General features: G+C 44.5%; 1 protein-coding gene across 2 annotated transcripts in view; it reads left to right on the forward strand.

The window, feature by feature from the left end:
• The window catches only part of pparab (peroxisome proliferator-activated receptor alpha b), a 30844-nt gene that overhangs the window by 10363 nt on the left and 5985 nt on the right, over positions 1 to 14496 (forward strand). For both annotated transcript variants that reach the window (XM_076732612.1, XM_076732611.1), the window contains exons 2-5: positions 3098 to 3346; positions 6267 to 6430; positions 8666 to 8804; positions 12651 to 12850. In XM_076732612.1, the coding sequence (XP_076588727.1) occupies positions 3139 to 3346; positions 6267 to 6430; positions 8666 to 8804; positions 12651 to 12850 (711 nt within the window). In that variant the 5' untranslated portion in view covers positions 3098 to 3138. The remainder of the gene's footprint in view (positions 1 to 3097; positions 3347 to 6266; positions 6431 to 8665; positions 8805 to 12650; positions 12851 to 14496) is intronic.

Genomic DNA, 14496 nt, shown 5'->3' on the forward strand with positions numbered 1-14496 from the left:
ATTTTAATGAGAGATTGAATTCCAGTGGCAGTCGCTTGTAGCTGCCTTCACATCCCTGCCGCCCGGCCTCCGCCGCTCATTTTGAAGCGTGATGTGTCGGCATTGCCGTGGCATCGTCATGGCGACCTCGGCGGCTCTCGGTTAGTGGTCTTTTGTCAGCGTGGCCCCCCTCCTCCCATTTTGGACCCTAACCCCTACTCTAAGCGGCACAAACTCGTATGACCTTGCTCATCTTCCTCTCAGTGAGCGCAGGGCCCTCAGCAGGCTTGGTTGAGCGAGCACAAGAGAGGTCTTGACCCTAAAGGACAAAGCCTTGCTGTTACCGCAGGAACTGCTGTTTTCTTCCCCTCTCTGCCTCATTTGCTCGCTCTCTTGTGCACTGCTGATGAAGAGCCTGTAACGTAGCTTAACTGACATTCCTCCCCACCTCCCGTGTCTCTCCGTCTCAGTCCGCAAGACCTCTGCAGTCTGCAGCTAAGCGGCTCTGCATGTTTACATTCTCATGTTATGTTGGTGGCAACACAAGGTTAGCTTGGTCCATCACTTCATAGCTGCTGGCAAGGGTTCACAAGTTCAGAAAAGGACTTGTGTCATGTATGTTATTTAAATAGAAAGTCATGCATGCAGCGGGTGTGTGTTGACACATATAGTAAGTCCACTTTAGACTGACCTACTGTAAATCTGGACTGTGTCAACTCAGAAGCCTTTCACTGCTCTCAGAAACAAAAGTTTTTTTCCACGCTCTGCAAGTTTGTCTCATCTTACCACCAGACAATATCTCGAGTGTTATCTGAACAGACAGGATGGATGTTAGTCAAGCTGTAGCCAAGATTCTTCTTTATGTTTCCCCTTGAAGCGGTATTATAATGAGACAGTGCTGAGTGAAGTGAGTGTATGAAACAGGATGTCCTCTAAAGGAAGACCTGAGGGTCAGGAGCTAGAGGCTGAATGCTAAAGAGGTTCGCTTTATCCTAGCAGAGCTAACACTGCCTCCATTCACAATTACAAGTGCATTGTAGAGTGAGGAGCTCAGCAAAGCGGCCCGCTCACATGCCAGGCTTCTTTTCATGTCTAGTAGTGTTGTCAATGGGTGGGAATCTTCAGGGTCTTTATTATTAGATTCAGCTTAGTTCCTCTGGGATGTAATTGTGTATTAAACCTGAAAACTCATTTACAAGTTTCACTAAAATTGCAGCCATATTAACAACATGCAGTTCACAATATATAAGGTACTATTTCATTTCCAATGTTTTCAATAGACATTAAGATGTCCTTTTTCCAGAATTCCTCACCTGCATGTGCCAGAACATGCATACCAAGGTACTATCAGCTCCCTCTTCAATGTATTTGCAGAAGCTTAAGTGTGCTGAGACATTTGTTTTCAGTGCAGGGAGAGCTTGGCTTTTCACCTCAGCCACATGCAAACAAGGAAGCTCTAAACTGAGCAACAAGCAAGGGACTGATATAAACTCACAACAGCTCAGAGCTGTATTCGACAGTCTGCTCTGTGATTTCCATCCATGTTAAACCACGTGGCTGGACTTTGAACTTGCTGCTGTTGTTGTTACATATTTGTCTGTGTTTGACTTATATCACTGATCTGCTTTTGGCCTTGCTGCCTGCAGGTCACTGACCAGCCCTGGAAGTAGAGGAGACATTCCCATGGTTCTCTCGTATTTGAGAGGTTAAAATGTCACCAACAGAGAGATTATTTTTATTATTATTAACAGCCACACATAGGACACGCATAGCCTCCCGTTAACTTAAACTATGGCATTGCAGGCCTTCAGCACCCATAACGAAATATTATGCAAATGATCTGGCACTTTCAGTGGCTGTGTTATTCATTTCTGTCTTTAGATCTTTTAAATAGCCTCACAAGGAGCACTGAGGGCAAACATTTTGAGCGTGCAGTCAGCCTTTCTTCTCAGCAGCCTATAGTACATTACACAGTACGGGGCAAGTTAAGGTTAAACTCAGTGCAGTCATGTGTAAAGGTGTGGAATGGCCGAGAACAGCCAGCAGCTGTTGTCTTGTAGCCGTATAGCCACCCCCAAAGCCCTCTGCCCACCTCCCCCCCGTTTGATGGTCTTAGTGGGGCCTGATGGAAAGGGCTTACTGACGATTGACCTAGTTTACATGCGGATCTATGAAGTTCTAATATGCAGAATAAAGGCCATTCCCGCCGCCTGTCCTAAGCTTAGGCACCGAGACAAGCCCACATCTTAATGTGTGTCTCGTAGCTCCCCCCAGCTCTGCTGTGCAATTCAGCAAAATGTCAACCATCTACTGTACAAGCTAGTCTGTCATGTCTCCTCCAGCCAAACCCAGAACCATCCCTCCTGTCACAGCCTAAGCCAGCCCAGTGACCTACATTCATCCCTACACATGTCTCTACCTCACTCTCTGTCTCTCTGTCCCATGTCTTTCTCTTTCTGCGGCACTATGAGGTTTGCCAGGATAAGGTTACTGTATTTGGAGGGAATAGCTCAGAGGAGCGGAGGGGCCTGTGTTGTGTCATAAGATACCCCATATCCTTCATTCCTTTACTGCCTGCTGACCCAATAGCGACGAGCAGCACCTGTTGGTGTGGACGGCTGCACGTTGCATCAGCGCTGCTCATTAGGCCTAAATGTATTAGCCAGTGCTATGTTGAAGCATATGCACTGAATGTTAATGCAGCGTTGCTCTGTGGTGTTGATGTCGCTAATGATGTTGTCAGTTTTTAGCCGTGCTAGCGCCGTGGCTTTAGGGATGGCAATGTGAATGGATTGCATTCACTTTGGTGAAGCTTTGATTTTACATTTTGCACCATACTCATATCATCAAACTTTGACATAAACTTTTGGTTTGGTTAGCATTAGCATTGTGACCATGTTAACAAGCTAAAATTAGCATCTAAGACAAACCGCTGCTGTATCTAAGCGTCACAGAGCAGCTAACGTGGATGTAGCCTCTTGGTCTGTAGACATTCAGACAGAGGTGACTTTAGAAATGAATTATCACCTTGTCTTCCTGTCTGCCTGTCTGTTTTTCCATATCACCCCTTTGACCTCTTTGTCTTTTTTGTCCCCCTCCCCCTGTCCCCTATCTCCAGTCTGATGAGTGAGAGTGCCGGCATCCCGCTCCTCCACAGCGATGGTCGACATGGAAAGCCACTACCATCCCCCTTCGCCTCTGGAGGACTCCGTGCTGGGCAGCCCCCTGTGCACCGATGACGACTTCATGGGCGGCATGGAGGAGCTCCACGACATCTCCCAGTCCATCGACAACAACCCCCTCAGCTCCTTTGATGTCCATGAATACCAGCCCTCCAGCAATGGCTCTGAAGGTTCCACTGTTCTAGGTGAACTCTCATTATCACGGACTTGAAATGTGGGGTTTGTTCCCATACTGTCATTTTACAGCTTGTGTCCTTGTGTCCTCAGCAGCTCAGTGTGATCTCCTTGCCATTGTTCTTGTCAGAGTAGGCGTCCCTTGGTTTAGCCCCTTTAATGCCTAATTCACTCCATCTGAATGTTCAGAGACGACATACAGCTCGGCTAATTTTACCTCTTGACGTAGCGTACAACAAAGCTGTACTACAGTCAGTTTACAGCCCTTTCTTAACTCCTATTGCCTTACTCACCCTTTTTTTACCCCTTTGGTCAATAGTCCCCCAATCTTAATTGATTTCTCCTTGTCTCTCTCTGTCTTGATGCATTTTCCTGCCCATTTCCTACCAATTCCTTCCGTGCTTCTTCCTCATTTAATCTTTCTCTCTTTCCATATCTGCCTCTTATTTTCCCTGCGCCCTTGTTTTACCTCTCTGCTCTCCTCCAGCCCTTCTCTTCGCCCCATATCCAATGAGGAATTCACACATTCCTCAGCCACCGTGCACCACCTCTCAGGAAACATCCATTTTGCTGCCGCGTTTCCTCCTGAATAAAAGTCACATGGGCATCTGGGAAATTTATGCTACTGCCAAATTATGCAACAAGTGAATGGAGAAGCAGTGAATAGTTCAAAAAGATAAACATTTAATGGGAGAACAAAGGGTGAGAGCGGGGGAGAAGGAAGGAAAGGACAAAAGAGAGGGAAGCATGAGGAGAAGGTATCACGGAAACTTTTGATGATGTCATGGAAAAGACAGTGAGAGGATTTATGGGTGTTTGGGAGTGCTAATGGTGAGAGACAGAAGCAGAAGAAACACTGACATGCTTTTCTTGTCCACACTCAGTTGGAACATGTGCACTTGCACCAGACAGGAACACAGCTCCAGGTCGGCTGCCAAGTGCTGCTTATCCCCCTTCTGGCATCCTTCGACTAACTCATGTGGCTTGACTTAGTGCCACTGTTTTGTACCATTTCATCTTTGCTATTTGTGTACCAACCATGTTCCCTTCATAAGGTGGAATTAGAAGACTGTTGGCAAGCCCCAGGACCTCTCGTCCTTCAGCAAGATCAGTAATACTACTCCAGCACTGTTATGCTTGTGACAGGCAATGCACCACAGACCGCATGTTAATGTCTCTGAATAAATAGTTGCTGTGATGGAACAGGCTGTCTTTGACGGGGGAAGAGAGGTCAAACTGTTCTTAAATTCCAGCAACTCTTTACCGGAGGGAGATAAAACTTTGCAGCAAAGAGATGTATTCAGATGCAAATTTTTATTTTTGCTTATATTTGCTCAAGATAATGACTGAACTTGTTGTCTGATTGTGGTGACAAGGTCAGTCTGTATCCTTTTGAAGGCTATAGCAAAGTATGATAGTGTCATGAGTTGTTATAAGCTATTACATTATCTACACCCTGACACCAAGCTTGAGATTGAACACAGCAAACACATATTTACTGAGATTCACCAGAAATGTGAATTTGTCGAAGGTATGTTTGGAATGGACTAGTTCATACAAGGGGTCATCCAATCACATATCAATGCAAAATACATTTGTAGCTGTTCTGTCATCATAGAGGCGCACTAATGGCACCCTTTTGGACTGTGTCTCCTTGATGTTACAGTCAAAAAGTGACCAAATTAGTTCTGAAGAATGAAAAAAGACGAGCATAGTCTCTCAGCTCTCCCCTCACACCAACCAGTGTGAATAGAAAGGCTTTCAATCACTGCCTGACATCCTGGAGGTCTATGGTCTAGAGGGAATGCAGCGGCCAGTCATCCAGTTATGTTCCATGCTTTTGTAAAGAAACGCTGTATCTTGCATTTAGTGCCAAATCCACAAAAAACATTCATTATTGCACTTCCGAAAGTTAAAGTTGTGAGGAACGCCAGTGCTATAAAAGCCCCTGAAGCAGTTTTCCATACACAACACAAATGTACAGTTCCTATAGGAGTGTGTGCACTCTCTAAACACATGTTCATGAGAATGGGTCTACAGCAACATCAGCAACAATGGACATTACACACACTCTAGTATTTGCGTGTGTGCGCAAGCACCCACACTTTCAGATCAGATATGATTATACTGAGCGTGGGGGGCCAATAAGAGCCATTGTCTCATCTGACAATGTGCAGTTGCATGTGGAAACGTTTTGAATGTCAGAGAGGCTGAACTAATTGAGAAAGTCTGTGCACAGCAATGAGCCTTTCCTCAAAAACAACTCCTGAAGTGCTCTTAAGCAAGGTGTGTTTTCTCCTCTGGATCTGCCTCTTACGTGGCAGAAGAAAATGTGCATTTGTCTGTGGATTTCTTGGCAGAAACGGCACAAATCTGCCCACTATAAATGCTTAGAAAATCATACATTTCAAAAGATAAGGCTGGTAACATTTTAAATTTGCAGGAGTAAACAGCGCATGTATCAGGGGACTATTTTCAGCTTCAAAGCAGCAACACACCCATTTAAACCAGACAGATCACAAAACTGAAGATGAGGAAATGGAACTGAAAAGAGGGAGAGGCAGAAAAGTGTGTGTGTGTGTATTACTCATGTTATGGGGACAAAATGCAAGTCGTCATAGTGTAAATCGTTAAATTAAAGGATGAAGACTGGGGTTAAGGTTCGGCAAGTAGTGATTATAATTATGATTTAGTCTCCAGAAAATAAATGTAAGTCCGCCAAGATCAGCAACTGACTGGGAAATACACCAGATTATTCTTGTTTGTATGACCAAAGCTGGTTTTGGTCTTTTCATGGGTTTTGTTGACAATGAGAAAAATACACAATATCACCAGACTTATCCTTTAATCAGTCTGGCTAAAAATGCGTGTATCCATCAGGGGCAGTGGCGCCATGACATGTTTAATCACCCATGTGCTTGTGTTTCGTAGATGCCCTGACGCCAGCATCCAGCCCGTCGTCAGTTGTGTACGGGTTGGCAGCGGGCCAGGAGGAGTTCTCCACTTCCTCCTCATCGCTCAACTTGGAGTGTCGAGTTTGTGCTGACCGCGCCTCGGGCTACCACTACGGAGTCCACGCTTGCGAGGGCTGCAAGGTGAGCCAAAGATTACGCACATGAATTATAGAGTCAAACAAGTGTTTGTGTGTCTTAATGTCAGGTTGGACGTCAGTGAAGGAGTGACCGAGCAGGAGGTGCATACGCTGAAGGACATTGTTGTGAGGTCTCATCATCACACCCCCCTGCGCTGTATTTTACTTACTGCTGCTTTCTCTCCCTCAATCCGTCAATCTCTCCGTCAATATTTCTGTCAAAATCCATCAGTCACCTCCTTCCAAAGTCACCCACACTCAGGCACAGACAAGCCTAAAATCACAAACAGCCTCCTGACTAGACATTAACCAATTTCAAAATAATAAATCACATTTGGAAGTACAACACTTGAGGAAAGTAGGACATGCCAGGAAAGACGGTCCAGAGGCGATGAGTCTTGTGATTAATGAAAAAAAGCATCGGAAATACCAGCCCCGGCCTTCACACGTTGTCGCTCAATAACCTTTCAGTTAATTGTTTACCAGTTATGTTGAAGAACAACCCAAGGCTGTTTTTTAAGAGGCGCCCAAGGACAAAGATAGTGTAACTTGAGGTGTGTTTTCATGTGTTTTTCAGCCTTCGCTATTCTGTATTCCTTTTATATATAGGTATACTTTCTGTCAGGACCTGAAGGGGAAAAAAGCAGCTACTGAAGCAAGAGGCTGTGCAGTGGAAGAACGACTGTGTGTCCACGTTTGTGCAACAGCGTATCAACACTGTATCTAATAAGTATCTAGACCGGACAAAGGCCATGCTCGGTCCACAGGACAGAGTTATGTGACCACTGCGGGGTGAAGACATAGGGCTGTAAAATGGTAAAACAGCAGTTTATCACAAATGTCAAGGTTTGTTTGGTTAACATCTACCTTTAGGAGGGACCTGTTAAAAGTGCGTCTATCAGAAATGGCTTGTAAAGGTGCCAAAGGGTTGCAACATTACTTGGGTCAGGTAAAGGCAGCATTTCTCCGTCATATTGGGCCAGCAGATGGCAGTCAGATGGGAAATGCATTCGCTTTTTGAAGCCTTTCTTCAAAGGTGGACAGTAGAGAGGTGACAGGAAATGACACGAGAGACAGGAGGGAATGCAGTGAAGGTCGCCAACTGGGATTTGAACCAGGGGAGATGTTGTCACAGTTAACGGTGTTTGTTTCATTCGTCTCGAGCACTACGGCGGCCTCAAACAGCTTTCTTTTGCCGGGATTGACGCCCTTTCGGTATCCCATAATCTTCTGTATGCCTGTAAATATTTGTAATGTAGCATTCGAGTGGTTGTGTGCGACTCCTGAAATCAGAAAATAACACAAAAAGACCACATGACCATATGATGTACACACATCATAACTGTCTTTATTAAACATCACCACAACACTAAAAAAGGCTTCATCAGGGCTTCAGGCTACTGAGAAAATGCAAATCTCAAAATCAAAAATCAGCAAAATTCATTCTAGTTTTAAAATGTTTAAAATATTCTTGTATGAAACGACTTCCCGTGCACACACAGGCACACACCCTCTTGTGTAAATGCTTTCTGCCATGTTTTTTTTGGTCACAGCGCTGTAATAGGAGGAGGCTGACCTCTGTCTATGTCAATTCACTGATCCTTTACGACAGTGGACGCAAGCAGCGTCAGCATGAAGCCCGTTTGACCTGAAGTCCAATTCTGTCTTCATGTCACCCTTGTTATATGTGTGTGTATATGTGTGTGTGTGCACGTGAGGTTGGGGGTTAGCGGGTAAGAGTCGGTCAGAGTTACTTAACACATGCTCACATGGTTGTAGCATGTCTGTCTAATCTGGTACTGTACAGCTGTTTGTGTGTCTTTCGTGCTGTGGTGGGTTTCTGCTTGTATTTTGGCACACAGGGTGACATGTTTGGATAAAATGGCAATTTGCTACTAAGAATGGCTAAAGATGTTATTAAGCAATTCCCCAGGACATTTTCAAACGTGCAGCCAAGCACAAACATGCCACTTGGTCCAGCTGTTCCTCGCTAAAAGTTAAATGTTTCTTGTTGTTGTGTAAGTGAGGAGAAGCTGATGGTGAAACTGTATCCGATATTGCCAGACACCTTTCATATGTAATGAATAACTGCTTCTCTAATGGCTTAAAGATTTGGTCAAAAGTTTTTTTTTTGTTCCGGATCCTGAAACTGGTTTCATAACAGCTTATTCAAAGTTAATTTACTCGTCTCTCTTAGAATATTAACAGAGCGATGTTCACATCTTCGTTCCTCCTCCAGGGTTTTTTCCGGCGGACCATCCGTCTGAAGCTGGAGTACGACAAGTGCGAGCGCCGCTGCAAGATCCAAAAGAAGAACCGCAACAAGTGCCAATACTGCCGCTTCCAGAAGTGCCTGTCGGTGGGCATGTCCCACAACGGTGAGTCCTACAGGACAGGACAGGTCCAGGCAGTTCTTCAAGCCCGGCAGCACACACATGCATGGTTCTTGTTACTTGTAAGCACACACTACTAAGATACCAAGAAAGACTGAACAGGCACATACACTCATAATTAGCACAAATAAGCAATCTAACACCACAGTCGGGTGTTAAGTTGCATGTCAAGGCAAGTCACAAACTGAAGACTAATCCCAGCTGGGAGACAGCGTCTTCAAAATGTCCCTGTTTAAGCATTTGGACATTGTGTATTTTGCTTGAAAAAGACCATTTCGTGTGCAGTTCATGGTCCATCTGTGTGTGTGTGTGTGTGCGTGCTGCAGCCTCTGCAGGGTTGGAGTCATGTTGAATTTCAGCGGGTGAACCCGCTGAGCCCATTCGGTGCACCCATGTGACCAAGTGAGTCTGTGATTTTCAACCTGCAAAAACCGATGGAGCACATGAATAGTGGGAGTTGCTGCACAGGCAGATCCGAAGATCAAGAAAGCACATTAATAAGAGTCTGAAATGTCAGAAATAATTAGCGTTAATGCTAATTAATCATAGTGCATTAATGTTGCTTTATTATTTTGCTGCTGAAAATGACTCACTGCACTGTGTTAATTTCCTTTCTGCCTGGGTCTTTACAGCGTGCTTTTTCATGTGAAATGTCAAATTTCAAAAATAACTGTGTATAATTTTTAAGAAAAAGTCACAATTTTGTGAGAAAAATAAGAGAATAAGAAAAGAATATAACAAGCTCTAAATCTATTTACTCTCATAATGACTTTCCCTGGAAAACTTGACTTTATTCCTATAATATTACAGCATTTTCTAAAACTTTACTTTTAAAATCTCAGTTTTGCCTCCCTAAAGAGTGGCTCTGCTACTCTTCATTAAGTAGAAACTCACCTATTTTGACGTACTAGAAAACATATTACCAATATTCAGTGTTAATCCAGCCCATCATCCGCACACTTCTACCTGCACATCCAACACCTCTGAACAACCTAAAACACAACACTGTCTTTCTTGAAAGCCACGAATCAGATTTCCCCCACAGTGCTGCTTATCTTTGTGTAAGAACGAGGTTAAAGCACCAGATTCTGGGGACAATTGTTTACTCTGTGTAAACATACAACATGGCAGGCTGACCCCTGGTCAAGGTTAATGTCCTGATTCGGGAAAAAAAGCACTTAACCAGATTCTGGAGATGGTGTGTGTGTGTGTGTGTGTGTGTGTGTGTGTGTGTGTGTGTGTGTAGGCATGCAGGTGCTTGTTTTTTTCTGCTCTCTGTGTATTTTTGGTAGGAGGATCGAAGAGGTCAATGTAATCAGTGAGTTGACTGACTGATATAGACTGTGCACACTTTGCAGATATATACCGGTGGTGGTGAACTTGTGGATGCAGAGGCCGGACTGAGCGTCTTCACTGTGTCCCGTGGGGTTATTGATTTAAGAGTCTCCATTGAGACATAGTCCAGATTGTGATGATGATACAGCAGTGCCCTAGAGCTCAGCTGTAGCAGTATTTCTGTCAGCTGCATTTCCTCTTACGGTACATGCGTATTGAGTTTCATCGGCCTGAATGTAACCGTAGAGGGGGAGGAAGGTGATTTGAGACCAGTGCAACCTGAGCTTTTGAGATCTGGTGGTCTGAGAGACTACAAGGCCACGGCACTGCTAATTTTGGAGCTTTGTCCCTCCATGTCCATCGACCGCCAATTGATTACATCTCAACATACTGGACGTTCCTTACTGAAATGACAGGTTTTGCTTTCATCAGCTGAAATCTATCAAGAAACATTCAGGGATCATCGGAAAGAAAGTTTAGTTTTGAATAAATTTACAGATTAAAATGGTGATTTCTTCAACCCAGAAACTCGACAGATCTTGTGGCGCTTTAAGAAACAGTTGATTTAGTGCAATGACAGACTGCAACCCACACACACACACACACATTTAGACCCTCTCCCCACTCAGGTCACAACCTCATCCCCTCACACTGGTTCTTAGGAAATTGACTTACGCTCAGCTTAGCTTCACTCACTTCCTCTCATCTTAATTAGACTTGGCTCCTGCCCAGGCGCCCACCGTGGAGCTTTACCAGCTTCAGATGATCCATCCACTTTGTGAGCAGTAATCTAATGGGCCCTCATGCTGTCTGTCAGCTCGGTATCTCCCCCGCGCCGTCCTGCTCGGTTGGCCTGGATTTGTTCCAACAGCGGGCGGCTTGTTGGAAAACGGCGAAATCAGATCTCCTTTTATGCTTTTATAGCCTCGTAAATGCAGGTTGTAGGTGCAGCTGCATGTTTGGTCCTCGGAGAGCGGTGTGTGTGTGTGTGTGTGTGTGTGTGTGTGTGTGTGTGTGTGTGTGCGTGCTTGTGCAGCTTGTGCCCATTTAAACGGGCGAAGTGGGGTTGAAAACAGTTCACCTCTAATCTCATTAGTCAAATGGGATCAGGCTGTCTGAGAGATGCCAGCATCCTCTCGTAGAAAAACAACTCCTGCTGTACAGTGCTGAAGAACGCTTCACACAGCTGATGGCCGCTTCCAACGCGCCACGTAATATGGAGCAACCCGTTGAGCCCATTCAGAACTTTCTCCTGCTGAAATGCATGAAAAGGAGTCGTTTTACCTTTGTTGTTGAATAGACATTGATTCTGTTTCCACTCTTATCGTCATCTTACTGTGATCACTTATTAGGATTCACAGATGTTTTTAGCTAAAATGTGTATATGTAAAATAGTCCCCTGACAGCGGATGTGAGAAAGACAAACTGCCAATTCTGTTCAATGATTCACTTCATTTACTATTTATATAATTAGCGGCTGTCAGTGCTTTGTAGCTTGTACCTGAACCTCACCTAGTTGGCTTCCTGTGTTCCTGTTCCAGCAGAATCTAATTGTTTTATAGTTTTATGGGAAACTGATTGTGCTGTTTATGCATCAGGAGATCAGCTGTCGCTCAGCGCAGGTATGGCCACCACAGGCCACTCCCTGTCTCCACCATTGTTCATAAAGGGTTGTTTTTATTGCACGTGTGACATTTGAACTAATTTTAAATGCCTTCAGGGTAAGATTACCTGTGTGTATAAAGGTGAAGAACACGTAGGTGATGTTGAAATTAAGGCCTTTGTGTACACTTGGATTCAGTTCTAATGGTAGTTCACTTATATTAAGGAGTGGTACATGAGCATCGTCAAGGACGTCCAGTCACCGCTTGTAAATCGGTAATGTTTTATGTTCATGTTTTCTATGTTCGCTCTTCTGTGGGGTGTTCAGGTGTAAAGCCTGTTCGCTTTTGCTGATTGTGACACCGTGATTGTCAGGAAAATGTAAGCTTCTCTTGTTTAGAATACCACAGCATCCTGTCGTCAGGGCCATAGGTTGTGAAACATGAAGCTTTGGCACCACATGTCAGGAAAACAATGAGCACAGCAAGATGTTGAGGCCCAGCTCTGCTTTTTCTGTGTTTTCAATGGGGCTATTTTTGAACATTTCTTTGCAGCAAGTTTTATTTGGACAGATTTTTGGATACGTTAAATGTTTTTTTTTTCTGTGCTGATATGCTGACTGGGATTCATTTGACTTCGTGGGGTGTCTTTTTGAAAATGATCCCTCCAGATGTCAGCATGTAGAGTAAGTGATTATTGTGGTTTTTGTGGAGCTCGAGCTATTTTCCAGAATAGGGTTTGCTCTGCGTTCTCACTTTGTTCGCTTTGTTTAACATAATAATATTTAATCTTATGACGTTTTCTGGAATATCTGCAAATCTAATCTGTGATTTGTCCGATTTATACTGCCACAAATTCTGCAGTCTGACTTTCTCTCTGCTTTGCTTTCTGCAGCCATCCGTTTTGGTCGGATGCCCCAGTCGGAGAAGCTAAAGCTAAAGGCGGAGATGGTAACGGGGGACAGGGAGGTGGAAGACCCCCAGGTGGCCGACCAGAAGACATTGGCCAGGCAGATTTATGAGGCCTACCTCAAGAACTTCAACATGAACAAGGCCAAGGCTCGAACCGTCCTCACCGGCAAGACCAGCACCCCTGTACGTTAAGAGTAGTGGGTTGGTGAGTGAAGGTGTTGCGTGTGTGTGTGGATTGCATGTTCATGGCTCTTGTCATGACCAGAGTTTCCTCACAGCTCACGTCATCTTGCAACTTTTGATTTATTGCTTCCCCCGCTGGAGTGATTTTAATCTCATTCTGAGCACATTGAAAATCTGCAATCAAGCTAATGTCTCAATATAACCTGGCAGCCGGTACCTCAGAGATTACGTGCAGCCAGCCAGTGACAGAAATAACTTGCTCAATCAGCAGCGTGAGCCAACACACAAGCTGGACAAGGGAACATCTGTTTGCACCGAGACGATATAAAGAGCCAGTGTGTGAGCCCATCACCTCTTCCTCCGCCGCCTGTTCCCCTCCCTCCTGCTCTCTTTTCATCATCCAAAACCACAGCCTCCTCTCTCGCACTCAGAGAAAAGGGGTCGACAAGGGCTGGGTCAGGGACTGCAGTCCCGGGTTCTTGTGAATTCCATGGATAAATGTGTGTAGGTGTAAGAGGGACAGGTCCGTCGAAGTGCACAGCCACGTTCAGACACCGCTTCTTCTGCAGATCAGAGCTTCCAGATCAATAAGTGTCTGTTTAGAGTCCAGATGGGGTTTGCAGTCAGTTGGAAATGCACGTACTGTTTGATTCGCGCTTGGTTTCAGGGTTTATTTATGGTGTCATAGCACTTTCATACAACATTGAAACTGATGTTTTTACATCTCACATTGCTGAAGATCCTGTTCCAAAACATTCACCTTTATTATTGTTCAGAAACTCGAATGGTTAATCTCCCCTGTAGAAAGAGTCGATCCTCTGTCACAGGCTTATTTGCACCTAGTTAATACCTGAAAGTGAGACAGAAAATTTCCGTCAGGTTTGACTCATCAGTGTCAGCGTCTGGTAATATTAAGCTGTAGTTGTGCTCGGTGAATATCGGTTGTATCATCTGACTTAACTGGTTTTGCTGTGCGGTTGTTCAGTATGTACAGACTTCACTGGATTAAGTCCCTCAAAAACAAACAGGTGAAGAAATGCCAAGCTGTTGCTGCAGCTCCGGGCTACACTGGATGTGAATATGCCTAAGAATTTATAGGGAAATAAAAGAGTGAGATTACCCTCGTTGGCACTGTAACTAGACATTAATTTGATTGATGGTTCTGTCAGTAGGTTGTGAGTTAAGTTTGTGCATCGTTCATAATTTTAGGCACACCAGCAGTGTGGCTGTCAGGATGTCAACGCTGATCTCTCTGTCCCCTGGTTGGTTCAACGCTGCGGTCCACGCTGATATATCTCAGCAGCTATTAGATGGATTGCAATGATATTTTGTTCAGAAATTCATTATCCCAATAAAGCCTACTTGGCTGATCATCATCAATGGATCTATGAAATGGATGCACTTTGTTTTCTCAAATCCATTGCAGCCATTAGTCAGGGTGAGTATAGTGCTATCAGTATATAGCACCCCTGGCTCTGCTTTCACTTTAAACTGTGTTAATATTTTTAGAAATGATGGCCTACAGACCCGTTTGAGCATCCATAAGGAGGCAGCTGCAGGTTCAAGGAGATTACTTATGTCATCATGGAAATCTTAATAGTCAGCAAAGGCTGTGGGCTGTGTGCTTTTCTCTATCCACTGAAGGT

This window comes from Chaetodon auriga, chromosome 6 (assembly GCF_051107435.1).
Source record: "Chaetodon auriga isolate fChaAug3 chromosome 6, fChaAug3.hap1, whole genome shotgun sequence".
NCBI lineage: Eukaryota > Metazoa > Chordata > Actinopteri > Chaetodontiformes > Chaetodontidae > Chaetodon > Chaetodon auriga.